The sequence below is a fragment of the Lutra lutra genome, chromosome 12 (assembly GCF_902655055.1).
Source record: "Lutra lutra chromosome 12, mLutLut1.2, whole genome shotgun sequence".
Lineage (NCBI taxonomy): Eukaryota > Metazoa > Chordata > Mammalia > Carnivora > Mustelidae > Lutra > Lutra lutra.
In genome coordinates, this window is record NC_062289.1 from 77,383,387 (window position 1) to 77,409,628 (window position 26,242).

A 26,242-nucleotide genomic window follows, 5' to 3' on the forward strand; every position below is an offset into this window, starting at 1 on the left:
ACCTGAACCAGTCAAAGCTAACATCAGAATTTATTACAAGGATATTTGGAATATCTCACAGAATGCAACACCCAAGGCATGAAAAGGGCAGGAGAGGTGAACCTGCACATCAAGACCAGAAGCAGCAGCTCTTGGAGCACGAGTTTCCATGGCTTCATTCTTGTCTCTCTGTAGACAATGCTTCCCCACATGGGGGGGAAGCCACCGAGAGCACCCACGCTTGTATGTCACAGCTTCAGTTGTTAAAACTATACAAAGAAGGTAGTCCCAGCTTTCCAGAAGCTTTCTAATGGAAGAGACATGTGATAGTTATATTATCACAATGAGAAGACACGTGTGCGGGTTCATAAAGTGTGGACAGGCATTAACAAGGAACACAGGCATTTCAGGGACAGAAGAGTGGCGAAAAGCTTTGCGAAACTGCAGAAACCTCAAGGAACTGCAAGTAGTTTGAGGAGGCCAAAAAAGTACTGTGTAGGAGGACAGATATTCAGAAATAACAGGCTGGGTTTGTGTAGAAGTCCTCATCTACCATGAGGCCAGTCCACTTTAAGTCCACAATTAGCCGCACGGTATTTCAACAGAGGAGTGCATAATCGGAATCGCATCTTGAAGTAACTAAGTGTGGGAAATGGACAAGCATCATGGTGGGGGTGAGCGTGTCCGCACTTGGGCCAGACCAGCTTGTGGGTACAGTATTTACAGACTCAGGAGTTCGGCGAAATCGACCACCCGAGCATATTGCTGAAATAAGCGGCCACTGAGAGAGCCTCCAGTGGAGATTCCAAATCCCCACTGATCTGCATTCTGCTTTTTGATACAGGTATTGCTGGATAAACTGGATATTCTTTGGGTTTCCTTCTCCTCGGGCTCTACAAGGGTTAATCTTGAAATCAAAATGTCCAGCACACACACCCACACAGAGGTAACTGTGTCTGATTACCAAAGCCCACAGAGAAACGCTGAACAGAAGGCCCTCCTGGGACAGGTCCCAAAACTCAGACTTTATTTAGTAAAAGGAATGCAGTAGGAATTGTCCTCTGCAGGACTGTCTCCAGCCCAGTGGGGGAACTTGGGTGGGGATGCTCCTTCCCCCTGGTCTCCTTACACATTCAACCAACATAACCTATTGTGCACCAGGAAGCTACACATAAATCCCTCTATAAAATCGGTTTTCTTCTTCGGGTGGGATTTGTGGTAGGAACCAATGAGCGGAAATGTGGGGTCATATGTTTTTTATGGTTTACCAAGGTAATTTAAAAGATAGACACTAGAAATATCTAATTTCAGAATCAAAACCCTTGTGACTTCAGAAAGAGTCCCTAGTGAGTTCTACAAAACATAGCTGGGCCTCCACAGAAGGCATTCTGATAAACGAGACCTCTGCCGCCAGCATTAGCCCTTCGGATTACTGGTAACTGGCACTAAGGGAAAAAACCTGCTTTTGGGTATTAGATCAATGGGCTAGTGCCAAAGCTCTATTATTTAGTGAGGAAAGTACTGGGTTTAACTGCTTAATAGTAAATGGAATCATCTGGAGTTAAAGAGAGCAAAATTAAGTCACTTTTAGACAACAGACTCCAAGCTCAATCCAAGAACTAATGAATCAACCTCTGGGACTAGTAAAGAGAATCATGATGGATAGAAATTTAACAATGGGAAAATCTACAAAATAAGACATCACTCTGTCACTACTGTCTTACAAATGAAGTTGATAAAAATCATTTTCAGGGGGGCGCCTGGGTGGCCCAGTGGGTTAAAGCCTCTGCCTTCAGCTCAGGTCATGATCCCAGAGTCCTCGGATCGAGCCCCGCATTCGGGCTCTCTGCTCAGCAGGGAGCCTGCTTCCTCCTCCCTCGGCCTGCCTCTCTGCTTACTTGTGATCTCAGTCTGTCAAATAAATAAAATCTTTAAAAAAAAATCACTTTCAGGTATTATGCAGAAAAGTAGGAAGTCCATACATTTGAGAATGAATACAAACTTGAGAACTTAGATACTTTTAACCTGGTACGGTGGTTTAGAGAATTACTCTTTAAGTCCCAATTTTCAACAATGATGTTAAAATTGGCAACTAAAGGAAAAAAATACTGCTAGAATCAAAAGTGCAAGACACCATACTGATAAAGCAACTTGTGTATGAGAGAAGTCTTTATTTTTTCCAAGCCTGATAACAAGGTCAGGGCTGGATTTCTCTGAATTTCACCATCATACACAGAATACTGTTGACTTTGTCAAGGAACATTGTAAAGACCACTGCAGAGTTCTACCTAAGCTAAGGGGTGGGTCATGCACTGCCAAAGCGAACCCTACTGGTCATGAAAGATTCACAGCAGGAGTCTCCATCAGAGGGTGCAACTGGTGACGAAACGAGAAACACAGATATTTCAAATGATGCAACAGTGAAAATTCTATTTCTTAATACCAATCCAGTAGGCACAGAAAATCATAGGAAGGCAAAGCAGGCTTCCTTGAATACACCAAAAATATTTTTCTCACCACAAGAATCTGTATTTTACATTTTCTGAACTGTGACTCTTAAATTGGCTTCTCCAGCTAGTTTTTTTACAAGATATTTTAAGAAACACCAAAAATGTAACAGCACACAGCATCATGATATTTCATCAGAGTGAAGTAACATACATGCTGTATTTAAGTACATCTACTTGATGCACAGGGGTGCCAAGATGAATGGGAACAAGACTGTGCATAGCATGACTGCCATTTAGCCTGAGTCAGAGCTGAGTGATAGAGTTCACACACCTGCTTTCTTCTGTTCATTCATGAGTCACTATTGCTAGGTTGTGGTTCCTGCCTTTGAATACTTATTAACCAGATTTTATATAAATTCTCTCAGGTTGCAAACATATTTATATAATGTTGCCTTTCATAACTGAAAAGTCAGCAACAACAGACCCCTTTTATATGCCAACAAGCCATAAGGAAAAAGGATGTGGTGCTATCACTTAAGCGGCATATTAGCAGTAAGAGGTGTTGTATCAATTGCTCTTTTTACTGTTATCAGTGAAACAGAAATACCAGCAGCACGCAGTATGTCCTGACATCAGAGGCACTACCAGGTATGGTATGTGCATTTCATGCTCGCAATTACATTTACACATGTGATTCCAAAATATGACACACACTGTGTAACACAGGAAAATAAGCCATAAGTACCACTGAGAAGTGTCTTATTCAGATGCTTCAATGACTTCATTTATTCACACATTTTTAAAAACTTCATTCTTCAGAGTGAACACATCAACCATTAGAATTGGGCATTTCTGATAACCCCACCTATTAAAAAATGCATGGCTTCCCTTTATAGCCTTATTTCTAGGGGCACGTTTCCAAGGTCTTTAAATTGTTAGTCTGACCCACATTATGAATTCCCCCCAAATACAATATGGTTGGATTACCTGATGAAGATTGTCCCACATTTAGCATTTCCACTGAGCTTCATTCCGGAGAGTATTTTCTTAATGTACAATGACCTGTGACTTCTTGATGAAAATAGGACATTACTTGCTGCGCTCGTGGGATTTTTCTTCATTTACTGGACTAGAGTTTACCTCAGTGAGGATATTTCCCAACAGCAAATGAGGTGTCACCTCTGCAAGGCTTTCTGACGTTCACAGTACTCCTCATTGCTTTTCATTTCCCACTGTGTGTCTGACAGGGTTTTGAAAGTCACTGCATCTCACAGGTTCATTCTACTCTCAGGGTTCTTACACAAACAGGTTAACCTGCTCAAAGCTCTCCCTACATAACCTCAGAGTTCCTACCCTAAAAGATTACCCAGACAGACGTAAAATGTGATGCAACTATTTATCTGAAAGGTTTACCCTAACTGCATTTTCTGAAGTACGAAGAGCTGAGAGCTGTCAAAGTAGCAGTAACCCCAGTCCTAGGATTTCTTCGCTGTATGAGTCCTCTGGTGATTAATGAGCTGTGACTTTTGGGAGAAGGCTTTCGCACATTCATGGCACTGGTAGGGCTTCTCTCCTGTGTGTATTCTCTGGTGATTAACAAGCTGTGACTTCTGAGAGAAGGCTTTCCTACATTCGCTGCAGCCGTAGGGCTTCTCCCCAGTGTGTGTCCTCTGATGTGGTATTAGGTGTGATTTCCGAGAAAAGGCTTTGCCACATGCGCCGCACTCAAAGGGTTTCTCACCTGTGTGTGTTCTCTGATGATTGATGAGGCTTGACTTCTCCCTGAAGGCTTTCCCACACTCGCTGCATTTGTATGGTTTTTCTCCTGTATGAGTTCTTTGATGTCTAATTAGTTCCGATTTCTCAAAGAAAGCTTTCCTACAAAGACTGCATTCATAGGGTTTCTCTCCTGTGTGGATTCTCTGGTGAGTATTCAGCTGTGACTTCTGGGAGAAGGATTTTTCACAATCCCTGCACCCATACGGTTTTTCTCCCGTATGAGTTCTCTGGTGAGTTGCAAGACTTGACTTCTCACCAAAGGCTTTCCCACATTCAGTGCATTCATAGGGTTTCTCTCCTGTGTGAGTCCTCTGATGGGATATGAGATGTGACTTCTGACAAAAGGCTTTCCCACACTCGCTGCACACATAGGGCTTCTCTCCTGTATGAATTCTCTGATGATTAGTAAGGCTTAATTTTTCACTGAAAGCCTTCCCACATTCACTGCATTCATAGGGCTTTTCTCCTGTGTGAGTTCTCTGATGTCTAACAAGCTGAGATTTCCTGCTGAAGGCTTTCCCGCATTTACTGCATACAAAGGGTTTCTCTCCTGTGTGTGTCATCTGATGGGATATGAGATGTGACTTCTGGGAGAAGGCTTTCCCACACTGAATGCACACATGAGGCTTCTCTCCTGTGTGAGTTCTCTGGTGGTTAATGAGACTCGACCGCTCTCTGAAGGCTTTCTGACATTCGCTGCATTCGTAGGGCTTCTCTCCAGTATGAATTGTCTGATGTCTAACGAGCTCTGATTTCTCAAAGAAGGCTTTTCTGCAATCACTACATCCATAGGGTTTTGTCCCTGTGTGAGTCCTGTGATGTGTAACGAGCTGTGACTTCCTGCTGAAAGCTCTCCCACATTCTCTGCATTCAAAAGGTTTCTCTCCTGTATGAATTCTCTGATGATTAATAAGATTTGACTTCTCACTAAAGGCCCTCCCGCATTCATTGCACCCATAGGGTTTTTCACCCGTGTGTGTCCTCCAGTGTGAGATGAGATGTGACTTCCGGGAGAAGGCTTTCCCACATTCACCACATTCATATGGTTTCTCTCCTGTGTGTGTTCTCTGATGGGATGTGAGCTGCGACTTCTGGGAGAAGGCCTTCCCACACTGGCCACAATCATAAGGTTTCTCTCCTGTATGAGTTCTGTGATGCGTAATAAACTGTGACTTCTGGGGAAAGGTTTTGCCACAGTTACCACAGCCATAGGCGATCTCTCTTATATGTCTGCTCTGATGTTTAATGAGACTTGATTTCTTATTGAAGCGTTTCCTACATTCACTGCATTCATAGAGTTTCTCCCCTAAACGGTTTCTATGATATATGATAATCTGTGACTTCTTAGAGTTAATTTTATCATATTTATCATATTCATAGTATTTTAACCAATTATCAGTTTCCTCAGGTTTGGGATGGAGAAACAACTTATCAAATACACTTAAGCCACCTGCTTCCGTTTTTCCATAATCTGCTTTTGGAATAAGTAAATCTAAGTGATGTTTTAAAAGTAATCCATCTACATCATCTTCACTGTTTGATTTCCTTAACGGAACAAAGTTCATGCTCAGATTGAATTTTTTCCCAAATGCATCACATTCATGATCTTGTTTCATATTTCTAAGCTTCTCTTGGTTATCCTGCTGCCATGTCATGTGACCATTTACTTGCAAAACTTGTTCTATAAAGAAAGAAAAGCCTGTGAATGCTTCCATAGTTGGGTTTTTCTTGGGTTATTAATCAATTTCAGAGAGAGTGGGCATGAAAGTAGGGGGAGAGGCAGAGGGAGAGAATCTCAAGCAGACTTCCCACTGAGCTTGGAGCCCAAACACAGGGCTCAGTCCTATGACTCAGATCATGACCTGAGCCAAAACCAAGAGGCAGACACTCCACGGACTGAGCTCCCCCAGTGCCTCTTCTATGGCTGTGTTTACAGAATACAAAACTAGCAACACTATTTGAAGGGATGAACGCTTCAGAAGGTTGTCTCTCAGTCCCTAGCATAAGATCTATCCAGGTAAGGGGGGAAAAAAAGAAAAGAAAATTCTATAAAAAGGAATAAGATACAGGCACTATAGTAAGTCACCTCTGGTTTTGTCAAATGTAAGTTTATAAAATGGAGAGGAAATGTAAAAAATTCATCAAGAGCAAGGAGGAACCAAGAAAGGAGGGTAGAAAGACTGATCCGGGGCGCCTGGGTGGCTCAATGGGTTAAGCTGCTGCCTTCGGCTCGGGTCATGATCTCAGGGTCCTGGGATCGAGTCCCGCATCAGGCTCTCTGCTCAGTGGGAGGCCTGCTTCCCTCTCTCTCTCTGCCTGCCTCTCCGTCTACTTGTGATCTCTCTCTGTCAAATAAATAAATAAAATCTTAAAAAAAAAAAAAAAAAGAAAGAAAGAAAGAAAGAAAGACTGATCCAATATTCTGAGGAGAGGATTTCCTCCACCCTGACTGTGTGAGGCCCTGGGGACAGGAAACAGTCAGCCCCTGACCTTGTGAAGTTTACATTCTATTGAAGAAGACAGAAAATTAACAGGATCGATAGAGGAACTACTGAAGCCATTACAAGCTTGAAGAATGAGAAATCGTTTGCGAACTTTTCCCCATTTTTAAATTCTCTGGAATTTTGAAACTTTCTAAGCACATTTTCAATATTATTACCAAGACAGCCATTTCATGGAATGCATCATCCTTCATTTAATCTGTTCAGGCACAAAACCTTAAGACCCATGTGTTCTTTCACTGAAAATACCCTAAGATAGGGGATGAGGGAAAAAGAGGTCTGGTGGTTAAAATCAGAGTCTAGTATAGAAATATTAGTTTTGAGATGGAGGTTAAGAGTACGAATAAAGTGGTCATAGGAAATGTGAGAGCAGAAAATGAAGTCTTTGTAAATTAAACTTACAACTTTGCATTACTTTAAATATTACATTGTTAGACTAAGTACACATTTGGAAATTTTTACTTTTTTCTCACTAGAAAAATGGGACTGCTTTATGGTTGGTCATTGTGGTATATCCCAGATGCCCCAACTCTCTCCACTTTTCTCAGTGAAATATCCTCCCACCTGGTTTCCCTGCTTCCCATTACATTTTTCACAGTGTACTCGGGTCAAACTTTTAAAAATGTAAATCTGAGCCTCGGTGGCTGAGTTGGCTAAGTGCCCAACTCTTGTTTTCAGCTCAAGTCATGATCTCAGGGTCGTGGGACCGGGGGGGGCTCTGTGCTCAGTAGGGTTCTGCTCGTCTCCCTCCCCAACTCCCTCTGCCCTCCCCTCCATCTGCACGCATGCTCTCTCAAATAAACAAATCTATATCTACATATATATACATATATTTTATTTATTTATTTATTTATTTATTTTTTACAGACAGAGATCACAAGTAGGCAGAGAGGCAGGCAGAGAGAGAGGAAGGGAAGCAAGCTCCCTGCTGAGCAGAGAGCCCGATGCGGGGCTCGATCCCAGGACCCTGGGATCACGACCTGAGCCAAAGGCAGAGGCTTCAACCCACTGAGCCACCCAGGTGCCCCAAATAAACAAATATTTAAAAAACAAAACAAAACATGTAAATCAGGGCACATGGGTGGCTCAGTTGGTTAAGTGTCATCAGCTCAGGTCATGATCCCACGTTCCTGGGATCAAGCCCCACATCAGGCTCCCTGTTCAGTGAGAAGTCTGCTTCTCTCTCTCCCTCTACCCGTCCCCTTGCTTGTGCGCACGTGCACATGCTCTCTCTCTCTCAAATAAATAAAATCTTTTTAGAAAATGTAAAATTTTTATTTATTTTTTAATTACTTTTTTAAATTTAAAATTCCTTGAATCAATCTAACCACCTTCCTACTGCTTACAAGTCAATGTATGACCTAGGTCTCACACATAGCACAGCCTCTATCTCCCTGGCACACAGACACCCAAACAGAAAGGCTTCCTTTCTGTTGTCCTGAAGTCACCAAGTCCCTTCCTGACCTAATAGATTCATATTTGTCATTCCTTCAGGGAACACTTTCCCCCAATTCACACAGCTCACTCATTTTGGTCTTCGTGTCTAGAACTGGCTTCTCCACGTGACTGTGTTGTGCACTGTATGTTTGTGGAGCCCCCTTAAACCCGCCCCCCCACCTCCAAACCTCTATGTTGAAGCCCTAACCATCAGTGTGGCTGTATTTGGAAATGGGATCTCAAAGGAATTAAGGCTAAATGAGAACAAGGGGTGGGGCCCTGATCCAAAAGGATTAGTATCCTTATCAGAAACACCAGAGCAGACCTCATCCCCACCCCTTGCACAAATGAAGCAAGGCAACAGGAGGGCAAAGCCACAAGGCCACAAAGCAGCTATGCGCAAGCCAGCACAACCACGTTCATCAGAACCCAATCACACAGGTGCCATGACCCTGGCCTCCAGAATTGTGCCAACAGCTATTTTCTGCTATTTATCTGTCTGTGGTATTTTGTTACGGCAGCCTAAGGAGAGCAACAAATCCTCTACCCTATTATCATCTACCCAATTTACATCTATGATCGAACTTTCAGGGTCTGGGCTTTACCCTGGTTATTCCGACTTGATTTCTTTTGTCTTCCCAGGAGAAAGTAAGCCCTGCACAGGCAGGGAACTGATCTCCAATGCTCACTAAGGAACCCACACCACCCAGCACAATACCTGAAGAATAAGAGACATCACTCTCTCTTCAACATTCTATGGTACATGGCTACTTGCAGGGTAGCCCTTGGCTGCCATCTGGGAGCCTGGTTTCTGGAGTGTGCCCACCACTCCCCAGCTGATATAACAGGGGCTCCCTGTGCTAAGCACCTGCTGTTCTGGGAGTCTGCAATGCTGCTGTGTGCCAGGCAGAGGTCCCCAGGTGCTGGGTCTTTAGTGAGCTTCCCTGTGCAGAAACACTACACATATTACTGCACTTTCATTGTTGGGGTGACCCTCAATGAGGGAGCAGCACAGGACACCTGCCCCCAGATTCCTCCAGCCTCTGTTTGTGCTCTCTCGCTGATGAGGAAGCTGTCATTATGTTGCTGTTAAGAAGTCCTAGCCAGGGGCGCCTGGGTGGCTCAGTGGGTTAAAGCCTCTGCCTTCGACTCAGGTCATGATCCCAGAGTCCTGGGATCGAGCCCCACATCTGGCTCTCTGCTCAGCAGGGAGCTTGCTTCCTCCTCTCTCTCTCTGCCTGCCTCTCTGCCTACTTGTGCTCTCTGTCAAAAAAATAAATAAAATCTTAAAAAAAAAAAAAAAGAAATCCTAGCCATATGGATGATATCCTGAGTTCTCCTCGCAGCTCTCTAAATGTGGCAGTGGTCTTGAGGACCCTAACACACAGGCCTTGTATAGTGAACTTAGACTACAAGTGCACTGCACTGAAGTGAAGCATAAATGTTCAATGTTTAAATGCTGAATTAAAAACAAAAAAAACAGGGGCGCCTGGGTGGCTCAGTGGGTTAAGCCTCTGCCTTCGGCTCAGGTCATGATCCCAGGATCCTGGGATCGAGCCCCGCATCAGGCTCTCTGCTCGGCAGGGAACCTGCTTCCCCCCTCTCTCTTTCTGCCTCTCTGCCTACTTGTGATCTCTGTCAAAAAATAAATAAAATATTTTAAAAACAAAAAAAACAAGGGGCACCTGGGTGGCTCGGTGGGTTCATCCTCTGCCTTCAGCTCAGGTCATGATCCCAGGGTCAATCACCCACTGACAGCTGAGACTGAGTCTCTGCGTCCTGCATCTATCTGGTTTTCACACCCACCTGGACCGTCTGAACTTGGAACTTCCCCATCTCCGATCCACGGCTCTTCTCCTTGCTCCAACTTGAAGATGACCTCAGGTTTCACAACTTCGTACCCTGTTTGGGGAAAACACAAAAGCCGTGGCCCCCACTGCTTGGGCTTTAGGGCCTCTGAAGAACGAGCAAGGTCTGGCATCAGGGGGACACAGTGAAGCTACCCACTGGTGTATCAACAGAGTAAGTAATGCTCAAAGGCAATGGTCTTCACTGGTGGCTACTGGGGTCTAAGACTCTCTGACTTCTATAATCCCAACCCAAAACCATTACTCACTTCAAAGGCTCTGGACCAGTCTGCCTGGGTTCAAATCCAGACACTTCCACTTACTAGCTTTCAGTCCTTGGGAAAGTTACTTAAAAGGAGAATCATCGTACCAGCCACACAAAACTGCTCTGTAAATAAGGCCACATGTGAACAGTACACGAAATACAGTACGTTCCTTGCACTGGTGCCGACTACTAATGGTAACACCACCACCGTCCTGATCAGTTTCAGAGCTGCACATGGAAAATAAGTCTTCGTTATCCCAAGGTGAGGTGCAGACGCCTTCCCTAGTGTCACAGCGCAGGGAACTTTCAATCTCCTAAATTCAGGTCCAAAACAACTAGAGATTTCAGAAGCTGCGGAGCTCCTGGCAACTCAAAAAGTGAGATGCTGGGCCTGCCAGGAGGTTGTCGGGGAGCTGCCTTACCCAGGGACACAAGGCTGCTGTAGTTCTCCAACATGACATCCTTGTACAGGTCCTTCTGACTGGGGTCCAGGAGCTGCCATTCCTTCTGGGTGAAGTCCACAGATAAATCTTCAAATGAGAACGCCTCCTGTAAGAGCACAGCCCCAGTGAACCTGCAGCAAGGGCCGCTGCGTGATGTGCGCACGTCATTCCATCACAGCAAGCCACGGAGAATGACGACCGTGACTCCTTCGCATCATGCCTCTGGGAGAAAATGCCACGATGCACCCTTCCATCCCTCTGTTCATAGGATACCTGACAACTGGAGCTCCCAACTTTACATCTTCTGAACCACCAACAAAATGTGTACTGCACCACAGCTGCGGCACCGGAGAAGCGGCACCAAAAGAAAGAGAGTAAAACAGCTTAAAAAGCTGCACAGCCTTGCAGGGGACTGCAAACCTGCACACCTGTTCCTACAACAGGCCACTGTAATAGCAGAGGCAGAAATGAACAGATAGCACAACACGGGTCAGAGGAAGAGCATCCGTTTGAGCGTCAACTGAGGCTCTTTCCAAGAGGCAAAGCTTGAGATGAATTTTAGGAAATTAGCAGTACTTCCCACAAAACAGGGATGCAGGGCACCTGAGTAGCTCAGTCAGTTAAGGGTCTACCATCAGCTCAGGTCATGATCCCCAGGATCGAGCCCCACGTCCAACTCCCTGCTCGTCGAGGAGCCCATTTCTCCCACTCCCTCTGCCCCTCCCCCCGCTCATGCTCCCGCTCTTTCTCAAATAAAAAAAAATCTTTAAAAAAAAAAATGGGGATGCAAAGGCATACTGGGAGCCAGTAGCTCCAATGAGACCCCAAAACTGCTGGAATTCGGGAGGTACAAGTTAGACAACATCAGAGAGTGTGAGGTAGGGATTCGAGTAAAGGCCACGTGGGAGGTGGGGCTAACTGGAATTAACCAACCTAGACACTTTTTCTTTCTTTTTTTTTTTTTTTAAAGATTTTATTTATTTGTCAGAGAGAGAGAGAAATCACAAGTAGGCCAAGAGGCAGGCAGAGGCAGAGGGAGAAGCAGGTTCCCTGCCGAGCAAGGAGCCCGATGTGGGACTCGATCCCAGGACACTGGGATCATGACCTGAGCCGAAGGCAGCCGCTTAACCAACTGAGCCACCCAGGAGTCCCTCTTTCTTTTCTTAATTAAAGGTTTATTTGGGGGAAGGGCAGAGGAGACAGAATCTCAACCAGACTCCCCACTGAGCACAGGCCTAACTGACATGGGGCTCGATCCCACGACCCTGAGATCATAACCTGAGCTGAAATCAAGAGTCAGATGCCCAGCCGACTGAGCCACCCAGGCACCCCTGAGCTAGACACGCTCTTGTTGCCAACAGCTAGCCATGACTCACGGAATAGGAGTGAGATAACCAAATCTAGGTCTCAGAAAGATTTCTGGATTTTATGTCCCAAAGCCTCCTGAGATGACCAGAAAACTAAAAAACGCAGAATACCATCATAAAATACAAAACCTCACCTAAACAGGACATCACACACTTTGACAAGGGCCAGCAAACCTGAAGCCAGTCAATAAAAGTACCCATTTTGAGTAATTGAGAGAAAAGAAGACTTAAAAATGAGCTTCAGGGGGTGCCTGGGTGGCTCAGTGGGTTAAAGCCTCTGCCTTCGGCTCAGGTCATAATCCCAGGGTCCTGGGATCGAGCCCCGAGTCGGGCTCTCTGCTCAGCGGGGAGCCGGCTTCCTCCTCTCTCTCTGCCTGCCTCTCTGCCTACTTGTGATCTCTGTCAAATAAATAAATAAAATCTTAAAAAAAAAAAAAAATGAGCTTCAGACACTCAGGGCTCAGGACAGGGCCAGACAACACCAAACGCGTCTCAGGAGTCCCAGGAAAAGAAAAGCAGGAGCGTGGCAGACAGAACAAGTGACAGCTCCATGCTCCCCAAATGTGGCAAAAGGCATAAGGTGGCAGACTCAGGAGACGGGCTGGACCCCCAACTGGACAGACATGAAGAGAGCCGACCAAACACATCACAACCCAACTGCTAGGGAAAACAGACAAAGGAGACATGACTCTCACAGGGAGCAGTTCAATGGGCTGCAGATGTCTTATTCAAAGGCACAGAGGCCAGTAGAAAGGAGAACATTTTTAAAGTGCTGAAAGGAAGGATTCTGTAGCCAATGTCAATATTCATCCAGGAGTAACTGTGTAATGAGAATAACTGTAACATAGGGGCACCTGGGTGGCTAAGAGGGTTAAGCATCTGCCTTTGGCTCAGGTCATGATCTCAGGGTCCTGGGACTGAGTCCTGCATCAGGCTCCTTGCTCTGTGGGGAGCCTGCTTCTCCCTCAGCCTCTGTCTGCCTCTCTGCCTGCCTGTACTCTCTCTGTCTCTCTGACAAATAAATAAAAAAATAAAAGCTTAAAAAAAAAAAAAAAAAGAATCTCCAACATAAAATCTCCTCACAAAACAACAGCTTTACTAGTTAATTCTGTAGACATTTAATGCAGAATTCCTATTTTACTAAACAACTATGGAATATGGAAGCAAGAACACAACACTAAACATTTTGATAGAAGCATAACCTTGATAACAAAACTCAGTAAGAATATTGCAAGAAAGGAAAAGCAAAGGCCAAATTACAGATGAACACTGTTGTGAAAATCCTAACCAACATGTTACCACACTATGCGGAACAATATATACAGAAGAAAATACATCAAGACTGAGTTGGTATATTCAGAAATTAAAGGTTGGTTTAACATTAAAAATAAAAAAATAAAGATATTCACTACACTAACAAATTAAGAAGAGATATGTGATCACCTTGAAAGATGCAAATAAAGCGTATTTACTAATTAAAAGAACATACAAAGAAGCACAATAGAAAAAAATTGAACTAAGTTTTAAAAAAAGCTTATTAAATTTTCAAAAGGAAGGGGCGCCTGGGTGGCTCACTGGGTTAAGCATCTGCCTTCAGCTAAGGTCATCATCTCAGGGTTCTGGGATCGAGCCCCGCATTGGGTTCCCTGCTCAGTGGGGGCCTGCCTCTCCCTCTGTTGCTCCCACTGCTGGTGCTCTCTCCCTCTCTGACAAATAAGTAAATAAAATCTTTTTTTTTTTTTTTTTAAAGATTTTATTTATTTATTTATTTGACAGACACGGATCACAAGTAGGCAGAGAGGCAGGCAGAGAGAGAGAGAGAGGGAAGCAGGCTCCCTGCTAAGCAGAGAGCCCAATGTGGGACTCGATCCCAGGACCCTGAGATCACGACCTGAGCCGAAGGCAGAGGCTTTAATCCACTGAGCCACCCAGGCGCCCCTAAATAAAATCTTTTAAAAGTAAGTAAATAGGGGCGCCTGGGTGGCTCAGTGGGTTAAGCCGCTGCCTTCGGCTCAGGTCATGATCTCAGGGTCCTGGGATCGAGTCCCACATCGGGCTCTCTGCTCAGCAGGAAGCCTGCTTCCCTCTCTCTCTCTCTCTGCCTGCCTCTCCGTCTACTTGTGATCTCTGTCTGTCAAATAAATAAATAAAATCTTTAAAAAGGAAAAAAAAAAAAGTAAGTAAATAACTGTATAAACAAAGAAGTGGAAGAAAGGGCGCCTGGGTGGCTCAGTGGGTTAAGCCTCTGCCTTCGGCTCAGGTCATGATCTCAGGGTCCGGGGATCCAACCCCACATCAGGCTTTCTGCTCAGCAGGGAGCATGCTTCCCACTCCCCACCACCCGCCCGCCCGCCCGCCCGCCCGCCTCTCTGCCTACCTGTGATCTCTCTCTCTCTGTCAAATAAATAAAATCTTAAAAAAAAAAAAAAAAAAAAAGAAGTGGAAGAAAAAGAGGAGGTCAATGCAGGGTATCATTTAGTAGCCCCTATGGAAATAATCCATCAAGGCAACAACCACAGACAAGTGCTAGCAGACAGGAGCTGCTTCCTGAAAGTATGTACCAAAACCTCTGAAATACTCTTGCCAAAAAAGGGACAACTGAATGTGATCAAGCCTCCGGATCAGGTCTGTGAAGATGGAGACGCCCTTTACCTGTGCTAATTCATGGCTTCGGAACACCTGAAATGTGGCTAATGTGACTTGGGGCTAAATCTAATCATTTTTATTTCATGTTATTCTATTTATTTTATTCATTTTATGTTATTTAGATTCTATTTACTTGTCAGAGAGAGAGAGAAAGCACAGCAGGTGGAGCAGCAGAGGGAGAGGCAGGAACCCTGCCAGGCAAGGAGGCTGATGCGGGGCTCGATCTCAGGACCCTCAGATCATGACCAGAGCTGAAGGCAGACACTTCACCTACCGACCCACCCAGGCGCCCCTAGATTTAATCATTTTAAATTGAATCAGCTGATGTGGCCAGTGGCTTCTGTACTGGACAGCAGAGCTCTACAGAACACACCAGCAACACTAACAAACCTCGGACAGTGGGAAATCCACAGAATAGACCACCTGGCCTCTTCCGCCAAAAATGTGAGGAGGGGTGCCTGGGTGTCAGTGAAGCATCTGCCTTCAGCTCAGGGCATGATCCTGGAGTCCTGGGCTCGAGTCCCACGTCAGGCTCTTTGCTAAGGGGCGAGTCGGCTTCTCCCTCTCCCTCTGCCCCTCTTCCCAGCTCACGCACTCATGCTCTCTCTCTCTCTCAAATAAATAACATCTTAAAAAAAAAAAAAAAATGGAGGGGGCGCCTGGGTGGCTCAGTGGGTTAAAGCCTCTGCCTTCGGCTCAGGTCATGATCCCAGGGTCCTGGGATCGAGCCCCGAATTAGGCTCTCTGCTCAGCAGGGAGCCTGCTTCCTCCTCTCTCTCTGCCTGCCTCTCTGTCTACTTGTGATCTCTATCTGTCAAGTAAATTTAAAAAAAAAAAAAAAAAAAAACACAAGAAAAAAACGGGCTAGGAAAAAAGACCCAATAGGTTAAGAGGATCTTAAGAGAGCAGATCAACCAATTACACTGTATGAACTTTACCCAGATTCTGATCCAAACAAACTTCAAACGATTTGCGGTTTTATAAGACAACTGGAATTTTGAACACTGACTCTGGTAATATTAGGAAGCTGCTGGACAGCGGGCTGCACTTGCAATTAACCTCATAAAGTGTTAAGTGAAAGAAACAAAACACAAATTACTATACACTACAGCAGACGACACCAAACTGCAGTGTTAAAGGAACACTAGAAAGAGAAGGACAGAAATGGTTACAACAAAAGTCAGGGTCCCATTTCTGTGTGTGGATGAAGAGGCTGTGATTGGCACAGAAAGGGCCTCATCTGGGCTGGGAATGTTCTACTTCTTCTTCTTCTTCTTTTTTTTTTTAACATGACTTATTTATTTGTCAGAAGAGAGTTAGAGAGAGAGCACACACAAGCAGGCAGAGTGGCAGGGAGAAGCAGCGAGAGAAGCCGGCTCCCCACCGAGCAAGGAGCCCGATGCGGGACTCGATCTCAGGACCCTGGGATCATGACCCAAGCCGAAGGCAGCAGCTTAGCCAACTGAGCCACCCAGGCGTCCCGGAATGTTCTACCTCTTGACCTGAATGGTGGCTTCATGCATATGCACTTGGTAATAATTCACTGAACTGTACTTTTACATTTTAGGTACTTTTCCATATGTGAATTCTGCTTCACAATTAAAGAGGTACTTAAATACATAATTATGATTACTAAGTGCTTCGGTATTTTCCTCTTGGGTCACATTCTGTGGAAAACTAGGAAAAATGACTGTAATACCCATGGATTTACCACGTTTCTCTGAGGACATTACCCACACTATATCATTTATTCAAAGATTTCATCAAAGCATGACCAAGAAATATTTACTTTCTATGAAGAACTAATTTACTTTTACCTTTGGATAATGCAACCCATAGAAATATTCTTATTTCTTTATTACAACAGCTAAAAATTAGAAAATCAAGTTTGCAGCTCAAATTCATTAATTATGTAGGACACTATGGTTTATAAAAATTCAGGGGGTGCCTGGGTGGCTCAGTCCACGAAGCATCTGACCCTTGATTCTGGCTCAGGTCATGATCTCAGGGTTGTGCTATCGAGCCTGTTGGGCTCTGCACTGGGTGCGGAATCTGTTTAAGATTTCCTCCTCCTCTCCTGTGTAAACCTGGCGATTCACAGACCTGTACCCCTGGGGCTAATAATACATTATGTTAATAAGAAGATAAAAAATTGCTAAAAAAAAAAAAAGAGAAAGGTTTCCTCTTCTGTCTGTCCTTCCTCCACCTGCTCGTGCGGCCTCCCCACACTCTCTCCCTAACAAAACAAAAAATTCAAATCATAAGACCTTCTCAAGGTCCTATTGTTAATAAAGTTGCCCCTTGAAAGGGTGCCTGGGTGGCTCAGTCGGATAAGCGTCTGCCTTCCACTCAGGTCATGATCCCAGGGTGCTGGGATCGAGCCCCGCACTGGGCTCCCTGCTCAGTGGGAAGCCTGCTTCTCCCTCTGCCTCTGCCACTCCCCCTGCTTGTGTTCTCTCTCAAATAAATAAATAAAATCTAAAAAAAAAAAGTTGGCCTTTGAACACCACGGGTGTGCACTGGGCAGGTCCACTCACGTGTGAATTTTTTCAATACAATTATAGTACTATAAATGTATTTTTTCTTCCCTTTGATTTTAATAACATTTTCTTTTCTCTAACTTTATCATAAAACACAGTATATAATACACATACAAAACAGGTATTAATCACCCGTTACTGGTAAGGCTTCCGGTCAACAGTGGGCTGTGAGTGAAGGTTGGGGGAATCGAAAGTTACACATGGCTTTTCCCCGTGCAGGAAGCCTGCACCCCTTACCCCACCACTGCTCTAGTTCTGCCCCAACCCAGGTCTTCTAGGCTGAGGCTCTTTTCCCATGACCTCTCGACTACTTAAACTTGTTTCCCTAGAAGACAGAGCCACCCCTTCCAGTCCCTGGAAAACAAAGCAGCAGTCACCTCACCTGTAACATGGTCATTTTCTGTTGCGAGATGAGTAGCTCTGAGCCCTGCTGCACCCTGAGCCTCTTCGGCTCTGGCCCCGAACTCTGCCAGGCCATGGCTGCGCCTCTCACACCGGGAGCGGGGTCCTGGCTGCGGGAGCTCCTTCCTCACACCGCATGGGCAGGCCTTCCTGTGGGTGACCGGGATCTGCGGACTTAGAAATGACACACTCTGAGGCGTAGACTCAGGCTGCACCTACGATCTCTTCCCCGCTTGCTAGGTACCTGGCGTTCACGATCGTCTGCGGTTCTGAGTGATGGACACGGGGCTACCCAGGGTAAGAACAGGATATGGTGCAGAAGAATGGAAAGCTGTGACAGCCAGATGCAGAAATACCAGACGTAAAGAACTTCTGCTAACCACTCACTGCTCACTCCGGACACTGCGGCATCAACCGCTCTCACAGGTGTAAACAAGTACAACTCTATTTCAGACAGATGGAAATTTGGAGAGCTTAAGTGATTTGTATTAAAACAGACTTGAGGGGTGCCTGTGTGGCTCAGTGGGTTAAGGCCTCTGCCTTCGGCTCAGGTCATGATCCTGGGACCCTGGGATCGAGCCCCGCGTCTGGCTGTCTGCTCCGCGGGGAGCCTGCTTCCACCTCTCTCTGTCTCTACTTGCCTCTCTGCTTACTTGTGATCTCTGTCAAATAAATAAATAAAATCTTTAAAAAAAAAAAAAAAAGACTAGAATTTCAACCAACTGTTCCCACCACTGGCTACATGGCTTTGGGCAAAACCAGACAAACTTCTATCTTTACCAGGCAGAGAAAGTCTTCCACAACCCCCTCAATTTACATCAGCCAGTTCTAGCAACTTCTGATGGAAGCGTGTTAAATCTCCCAATGAGATTACAGATTGGTAAATTTTACCTTGTAATCATATTAATATTTGCATTCAATGTTTAAAGGCATATTGTTCGACATACGGAGGTTGTATGTTTCTGGAAGATTATGCTTTAATCATGGTGTAATGGCCCTTCTTATGCCAAATGCTCCTTTCTTAGCTTTTAAGCCTCATTTTTTTACTTGTTAAAATTGTGAGGATAAAGTGGACCTTTGGGTCCACTTAACAGTGGGATTCTGAGGGAGAAATGAAATAATAAATGGCAAGTGAGTATTCCTTGTAGTAACAAAGGACAACATGTGAATTCTCTCTGAGCACTTTATAATTTGACCCTCACACACAAGCCGAGGAGGCATTTAACAGAACCTCCAGGTTACCGAACGCGAGCGGTCCTCGAAGGGACTCACGGCGGCCAAGCAGCAGGACCGCAGCATCGCATCTCCTCCGTCCTGCACTTAAGGCGCTCCCTGCTCGAAGCACGGCATGTGCGTGTTTGCACAGACACACGCCGTACATCCTCAAGTTAGTGCTCATCTCTGGGCACACGTCTGGCCACTACGTTTCCACAGGAACACACACAAGTGGCCTGCTGCCCCCAATTCATACTAACAGACACCACCTAAAGGAACAAGCGCTTCTTCCCTTTCGTGTCTTTCTGCGATTCAAACTTCAGCACCAGCTCAGAAACGCTAACTGAGGTTTCTCCGAGTTACACGAGAAACAATGCCTTTCGATAGTGAAAATACACGTATCTTAGAAGAGAAGCTGACACGTGAGCACTACACAGGTATTAGCCATAATTATGACTGCAGCAGTGAGACGTGATGGCAAAATTCAGCAACATATACAAGCCAAGTAAGAAACTATGACCTCCATTACCACACCCAGACAACCAATCTTAAGGGATAGGGAAACTGTTTGCATCTATTTATTTATTTATTTGACAGAGAGAGACACAGCGAGAGAGAACACAAGCGGGGGGAGTGGGAGAAGGAGAAGCAGGCTCCCCACTGAGCATGGAACCTGATGCAGAGCTTGATCCTAGGACGCAGGGATCATGACCTGAGCCGAAGGCAGACGCTTAACGACTGAGCCACCCAGGTGCCCTCTGGATATTTTTAGCAAAAATGTATATGGGAAATAAAATCTACTCTCAAAGAAAAAACCACAGGGTTGCCTGGGTGTTTCAGTGGGTTAAGCCTCTGCCTTTGGCTCAGGTCATGATCTCTGCTGAGCAGGGAGCCTGCTTCCCCCTCTCCCTCTGCCTACTTGTGATCTCTCTGTGTCAAATAAATAAAATCTTAAAAAAGGAAAAGAAAAAAAAAACAAATTATGTACGACTACCTTCGGACAAGAAACACATAAGACCCATTGGAAAGAAATTGAAACAACCAATGGGGACTATAGAAAGAGGCTTCATACCTGCACAATCTGGTCTTGCTCTGGGATAGGAAGACTTCCCAGTGAAGTAATTTAGCCCCAAATTATTTATATCTTTAGTTGACTCCAACCATAATCTCAAAAAGGTTTTCTTTAAGAAGCAATTCTAAAGTTCGTCTGGAAGAAAAATGTTCAGGAAGAGCTTGGACACTTTTAGAAATACACAGTAACTGGGGCACCTGGGCGGCTTACCTGGTTAAGCGACTGTCTCTTCATTTTGGCTCAGGCTGTGATCACAAGAGTCAGGCTCTGCTCTGCGCTCAGCAGGGAGTCTGCTGGAAGAGCCTCCCTCTTCCCCTCCCCCAACACACATGCACACTCCCAAATAACATAAATCTTTTTTAAAAATTACAAAATAAAGAATGTGAACAGGTCCACATAATATTAACGGGTATAGGGGCACATGGGTGGCTCAGTGGGTTAAAGCCTCTGCCTTCGGCTCAGGTCATGGTCCCAGAGTCCTGGGATCGGGCCCCACATCGGGCTCTCTGCTCTGCAGGGAGCCTGCTTCCACCTATCTCTCTATCTGTCTGCCTCTCTGCCTACTTGTAATCTCTGTCTGTCAAATAAATAAATAAAATCTAAAAAAAAAAAAATATTAACGGGTACAAATAATTAAAAACTTTTGACACTGTCTCCATAAGATATGCAGATGCATGAAGCATTACAGCTCAAATATGTAGAAATTTAACAGACAATAAATGTGGCATTTCTTTTTTTTTTTTTTAAGATATTATTTATTTGAGACAGTTCACACAAGCAGGGGGAGGGGCAGAGGGAGAGGGAGAAGCAGACTCCCCCCAAGCGGGAAGCCTGATGCGGGCCTCAATCCCAGGACCCTGGGATGAAGACCTGAGCCGAAAGCAGACACTTAATGGACAGAGCCCCCCCGGCACCCCAAATGTGGCATTTCAAAGCCATGAGTAAAACTGGCTTGTTTAATGAACAGAAGTGATTAACATTTAAAAGAAACTAAGGCTAGTTTTGTCTCTCACATTACAACAAACTAATTCCATATGGATTTTCATTTAAACCATAACGCCTTAAGAAAACAGAAGTGAGGGACCCTGATGTTTATAGCAGCAATGTCCACAATAGCCAAACTACAGAAAGAACCTAGATGTCCATCAGCAGATGAATGGGTAAAGAAGATGTAGTATATATACACAATGGAATAATATGCAGCCATCAAAAAAAAACCCCCATGAAATCTTGCCATTTGCAATGACATGTATTATGCTAAGTGAAATTACGTCAATCAGAGAAAGACAATTATCATGGGATCTCACTGATATGTAAAATCTGAGAAATAAGACAGAGGATCATAGCAGAAGAGAGAAAAAAATGAAACAGGACAAAACCAAAAAGGGAGACAAACCACAAGGGACTCTTAATGTCAGCAAACAAACTGAGGGTTGCTGGAGGGGAGGGGGGTATGAGGGATGGGGTGGCTGGGGTATGGACACAGGGGAGGGTATGTGTTTTGGGGACCGCTGGGTGTTAAGACTGATGAATCAAGGTCGCCTGGGTGGCTCAGTGGGTTAAAGCCTCAGCCTTCGGCTCGGGTCATGATCTCGGGGTCCTGGGATTGAGCCCCGTGTCGGGGACTCTGCTCGGCAGGGAGCCTGCTTCCTCCTTTCTCTCTGCCTGCCTCTCTGCCTACTTGTGATCTCTGTCTGTCAAATAAATAAATAAAATCTTAAAAAAAAAAAAGACTGATGAATCACAGACCTGTACCCCTGACACAAATAATACATTATATGTTAATTAAAAAGGGGCGGGGGGAGTGCGCCTGGGTGGCTCAGTCATGGTGGCTCAGTTGTGGTGCCACCACAACTGGTGGCAGTTGTACATCTGCCTTGGGCTCAGGTCATGATCCCAGGGCCCTGGATGGAGTCCTGCAGCAAGCTTCCTGCTTGGTGGGGCGTCTGCTTCTCCCTCTCCCTCGCTGCTCTCCCTGCTTGTACTCTTTCAAATAAATAAATAAAATCTTTTTTTTTTTAATGTGAAAAAAGTCTTTAAAAAAAAAAAAAACCCAGGGTGCCTGGGTGGCTCAGTGGGTTAAGCCTCTGCCTTCGGCTCAGGTCATGATCCCAGCGTCCTGGGATCGAGCCCCGCATCGGGTTCTCTGCTCAGCGGGAAGCCTGCTTCTCCCTCTCCCACTCCCCCTGCTTGTATTCCCTCTGTTGCTGTATCTCTCTCTGTCAAATAAATAAATAAAATCTTAAAAAAAAAAAAAACAAAAAAAAAAACCCACAGTATTTGTGTAATTTGGGGGGAAATTTACCTATACATAATGCAAAGGCAAGAACCATAATTAAAAGAAAAACAGTCAATAAATTAAACTATTAAAGTATGTAGGGGCACCTGGGTGGCTCAGTGGGTTACAATGATCCCAGGGTCCTGGGATCCAGCCCTGCATCAGGCTCTCTGCTTAGCAGGGAGCCTGCCTCCCCCTCTCTCTCTGCCTGCCTCTCTGCCTACTTGTGATGTCTGTCAAATAAATAAAAATTTTTAAAAATCTTAAAAAAAAAAGGTTGGGGCACCTGGATGGCTAAGTGGATTAAGCCTCTGCCTTCGGCTCAGGTCATGATCTCAGGGTCCTGGGATTGAGCCCCGTGTTGGACTCTCTGCTCGGTGGGGAGCCTGCTTCCCCCTCTCTCTCTGCCTGCCTCTCTGCCTACTTGTGATCTCTATCAAATAAATAAATAAAATCTTTAAAAAAAAAAAAAGAAATAAAAACCTTTGTGTGGTTGGGAAAAAAAAAAGTCAAATCCATACAACCGCCCCCTGTATACACACTCCGCAAGCCAGGAAAATATAATGACAACAAATGTCATTTGCTTTGCATTATACTTTCACTTCATTTCACATAATAAACATTCTGGCACCGTGACAAATAAAACTATGTTTATCATGTAAACCATTTCCTTAAATTCACAGTGTCATTTTAAAATTTCCTTTGTGGGGCACCTGGGTGGCTCAGTGTAGGTTAAGCCTCTGCCTTCAGCTCAGGTCATGATCCCAGGGTTCTGGGATCGAGCCCGGCATCAGGCTCTCTGCTCGGCAGGGAGCCTGCTTCCTCCTCTCTCTCTCTCTGCCTGCCTCTCTGCTTACTTGTGATCTCTCTCTGTCAAATAAATAAAATCTTTAAAAAAAAATAAAAAATAAAAATAAAATTTCCTTTGTAATTGTTGTCAAAGGCTACTCAGTGAAGTTTACTTAGGTTTCAACGAAAACTTACCAAGAGTAGAAAACTCATCAGATCAAAATGACATGGACTTAAGGGGCACCTGCGGGGGCAGTGAGTTAAGCGTCCAACTCTTGTCTCAGCTCAGGTCACGATCTTGGGATCCTGGGATTGAGCCCTGCGTTAGGCATGCTCAGTGGGGAGTCTGCTTGAATCTCTCTCTCTCCTTCTCCCCCTGTCCCTTCCCCACTCCCTCTCAAAGGAAAAAAACCAGGTGTAGAGTTGTTATAGAAAACACATGGAGCTGAGAATTTCAAGTGAACAAGTGTGACAAGCCCTCAGTGTGGTGATATTATTTCTAACGACATTTGTTACTCAGAAAAATGTAGACTCAACCTCACTCTGAATTTAAACAAATACATTTCTGAAAATTGAAAGTTTTGACAAGTTTTTCCTGAGCTGTTTTATATGGCTCCCACATGTCCTCTCGGCAAACGGAAGCCTAAACCCTTCTCTGCACAACTGGCCCAATTTAACCAGACTGCTAGTGTTGTATACCTTGGCAGCTTCCTGCGTACCGCGCAGCTCTCTCTGTGACAGCTCTCACGTGTGTCTCCAGAACGAAGGGACAATTGTCACCATCGCGTAGTTCCACTTAGCATCAGGTTCGGAAGGAACTTCAGGGGGAAGGTAGAGAATAATAAAAAATAACATTTATTACTTACTATGACAGATGTATTAGACATCATACTGTTTGTTTTTTTTTAATGATTATTTATTTGACAGAGAGAGACAAAGAGAGAAGGAACACAAGCAGGGGAAGCGGGAGAGGGAGAAGGAGACTTCCCTACGAGCAGGAATCCAACAGGGGGCTCGGTCCCAGGACCGAGATCATGACCTGAGTGGAAGGCAGATGCTTAACCCACTGAGCCATCCAGGCACCCTGTTTGGGGTTTTTTTCTTAATGCATCCAGTACCCATTACAGAAAGTCCTAAGGCTCAGAGGTTCAGCAACTTGCCCAACATCGATGACATACCTATGAAGTGGCAGATCCAGCCCACTAGCCCCACTCGGTGTCCCCGAAGGCCTGCAGTCACAGCCCCTCAACAAAAGTGGGGGGTGAGGGTGGGCAAAGGCCTCATTCCAATACTGGCGCCATTCAGTCCCCTGTCCAGAAATAACGCCACTACGGCAAACTAAGGATAAAAACAAAAGAAAGGAGGGCACTTGGATGGCTCAGCTGATTAAGTAAGTGCCCGACTCCCGCTCTCGGCTCAGGTCTGGATCTCAGGGTCATGGATTCAGGCCTCGCATTGGGCTCCACACTGGATGTGGAGCCCATCTAAAAACAAACCAAAAACAAACAAAACAAAAGGAAGATAAGTTCTCAGGGGCCAGATGAAAAAACTCCCCCCACGGAACAAAACAGTCTACCTTAACAAAAGATACCTGTAATACAACCTAATGGCTTCAAACAGCATACTCCCAATTTTGCTTTGTTAAAGAAATATAAATAAGATGTACTAAAATTACACATACATCAACTGACTACAAGAAGTTTATCAAAATATTAACAGTGACTGTCTCCTGTTGATGGGATCATGAAAGGTTTTCATTTGAGTCTATTTATCTAGTCGCTCCAAACTGACAACGAACACATTTTAAATTCATAAAAGGGGCGCCTGGGTGGCTCAGTGGGTTAAGCCTCTGCCTTCAGCTTGGGTCATGATCTCTGCTCAGGAGGAAGCCTGCTTTACCCTCTACCTGCCTCTCTGCCTACTTGTGATCTCTCTCTCTGTCACATAAATAAAAATCTTTAAAAAATAAAAAAATGGCTTACTTATAAAAAAACTTAGAAAAAAGTATGAACATTATCTTTTTAAATGTAAAGCGCTTAACCCAAGAACACAGTTCAGTTCACCACCACACAGTTGAAACAAACAACAAATAATTAAAATAACTACAAGTGTTAATGACAGCAAAAAGCACCAGAACTGAGAGAAAGAAAGGAAAGAAGGAAGGAAGGAAAGAAGGAATCCTTTCCTGGCACTCCCTCATTTTCAGGAGATAAACCTGTGACCCAGAAACCGTGAGTGGAGGGTCCAAAGTGGCAGAGGTGGCCCACAAGCAGAGAGAGAGAACTTCAAGCCTCAGCAGCCAGCCGTTGCTGAAAACTACTTGGGTTTTTTTTCCTCTGGCTTTGGGTTTTTTGTTTTAGTAAGGAAGCCTTTAAAAACAAATCTACAGGGGCGCCTGGGTGGCTCAGTGGATTGGGGCCTCTGCTTTCCGCTTGGGTCATGGTCCCGGGGTCCTGGGATCGAGCCCAGCGTCGGGCTCTCTGCTCACCAAGGAGCCTGCTTCCCCCTCTCTCTCTGCCTGCCTCTCTGCCTGCTTGTGATCTCTGTCTGTCAAATAAATAAATAAATAAAATCTTTAAAAAAAAAAAAAGCAAATCTACATAAAAAAATAAAAATAAATAAAAATAAATAAATTAAAAAAAAAAAAACTCTACAGATAAGAGGCAGAGCCAGCCTAGTGAAGCCAAACTGGAGGGGGGTACGGGAGGCCCAGCAGGGAAATCACCCTGACAGCAGGAGCCCTGACCCTCTGCGCAGCCAGGGTAGGGGGGGGCGGGAGGGCAGGAGGTTCCAGAGATGCCAGACCCTCTGCACAGCCGGGGGGATGGGTGGAGGTAGAGGGATCCCAGCGACCTCAGACCCTCTGCCCACCCCGGGTGGGGGGGGAGGGGTCCCAGCCCCGCGGGGCGCACGTGCCGCGGGCTCTCGGCCCCCGGACAGCCACGGATGCCTGGCGGGGGCACTCTTTAAGGCCTGACCCACGAACGCGAGCATCCCCGGCACTGGCGCAGACCCCACGACCCCTCACTCATCCCGCGCCCCGCCGCGCGGCCCCCGAACGACAAACCCCCGCCCGCCCACGCGCCGGCACACACAGGCCTCCAAGCGTGCAGGCCACACACGACCCCCAGGCTCTCCCCGCGAGACCCCCGCACGCCTCCCACCCGCCCGCCCGGAGGAAATTCGCCCCCAAACACCCGCGAACGCCAGCACCGACCCCAGGACTCCGTCG

The 26,242-nt window shown here is 45.4% G+C and overlaps 1 protein-coding gene across 7 annotated transcripts; it reads right to left on the reverse strand.

Moving 5' to 3' along the window:
- Positions 1–11: 11 nt before the first annotated feature.
- ZNF84 (zinc finger protein 84) lies at positions 12–26,242 on the reverse strand. 7 transcript variants are annotated; one of them, XM_047696173.1, is made up of 6 exons: positions 26,228–26,242; positions 23,710–23,828; positions 17,637–17,830; positions 10,681–10,807; positions 9,953–10,048; positions 12–5,889 (listed from the first exon to the last, which is right to left on the reverse strand). In XM_047696173.1, exons 3-6 carry the CDS (start codon positions 17,730–17,732, stop codon positions 3,905–3,907), a joined length of 2,304 nt encoding a protein of 767 aa, XP_047552129.1. In that variant the 5' UTR covers positions 17,733–17,830; positions 23,710–23,828; positions 26,228–26,242; the 3' UTR covers positions 12–3,904. The 7 variants fall into 7 exon arrangements, with proteins under 7 accessions (XP_047552129.1, XP_047552125.1, XP_047552124.1 ...); XM_047696169.1 differs by lacking the exon at positions 26,228–26,242 and adding an exon at positions 24,189–25,398; XM_047696168.1 differs by lacking the exon at positions 26,228–26,242 and having other exon boundaries at positions 23,710–25,398.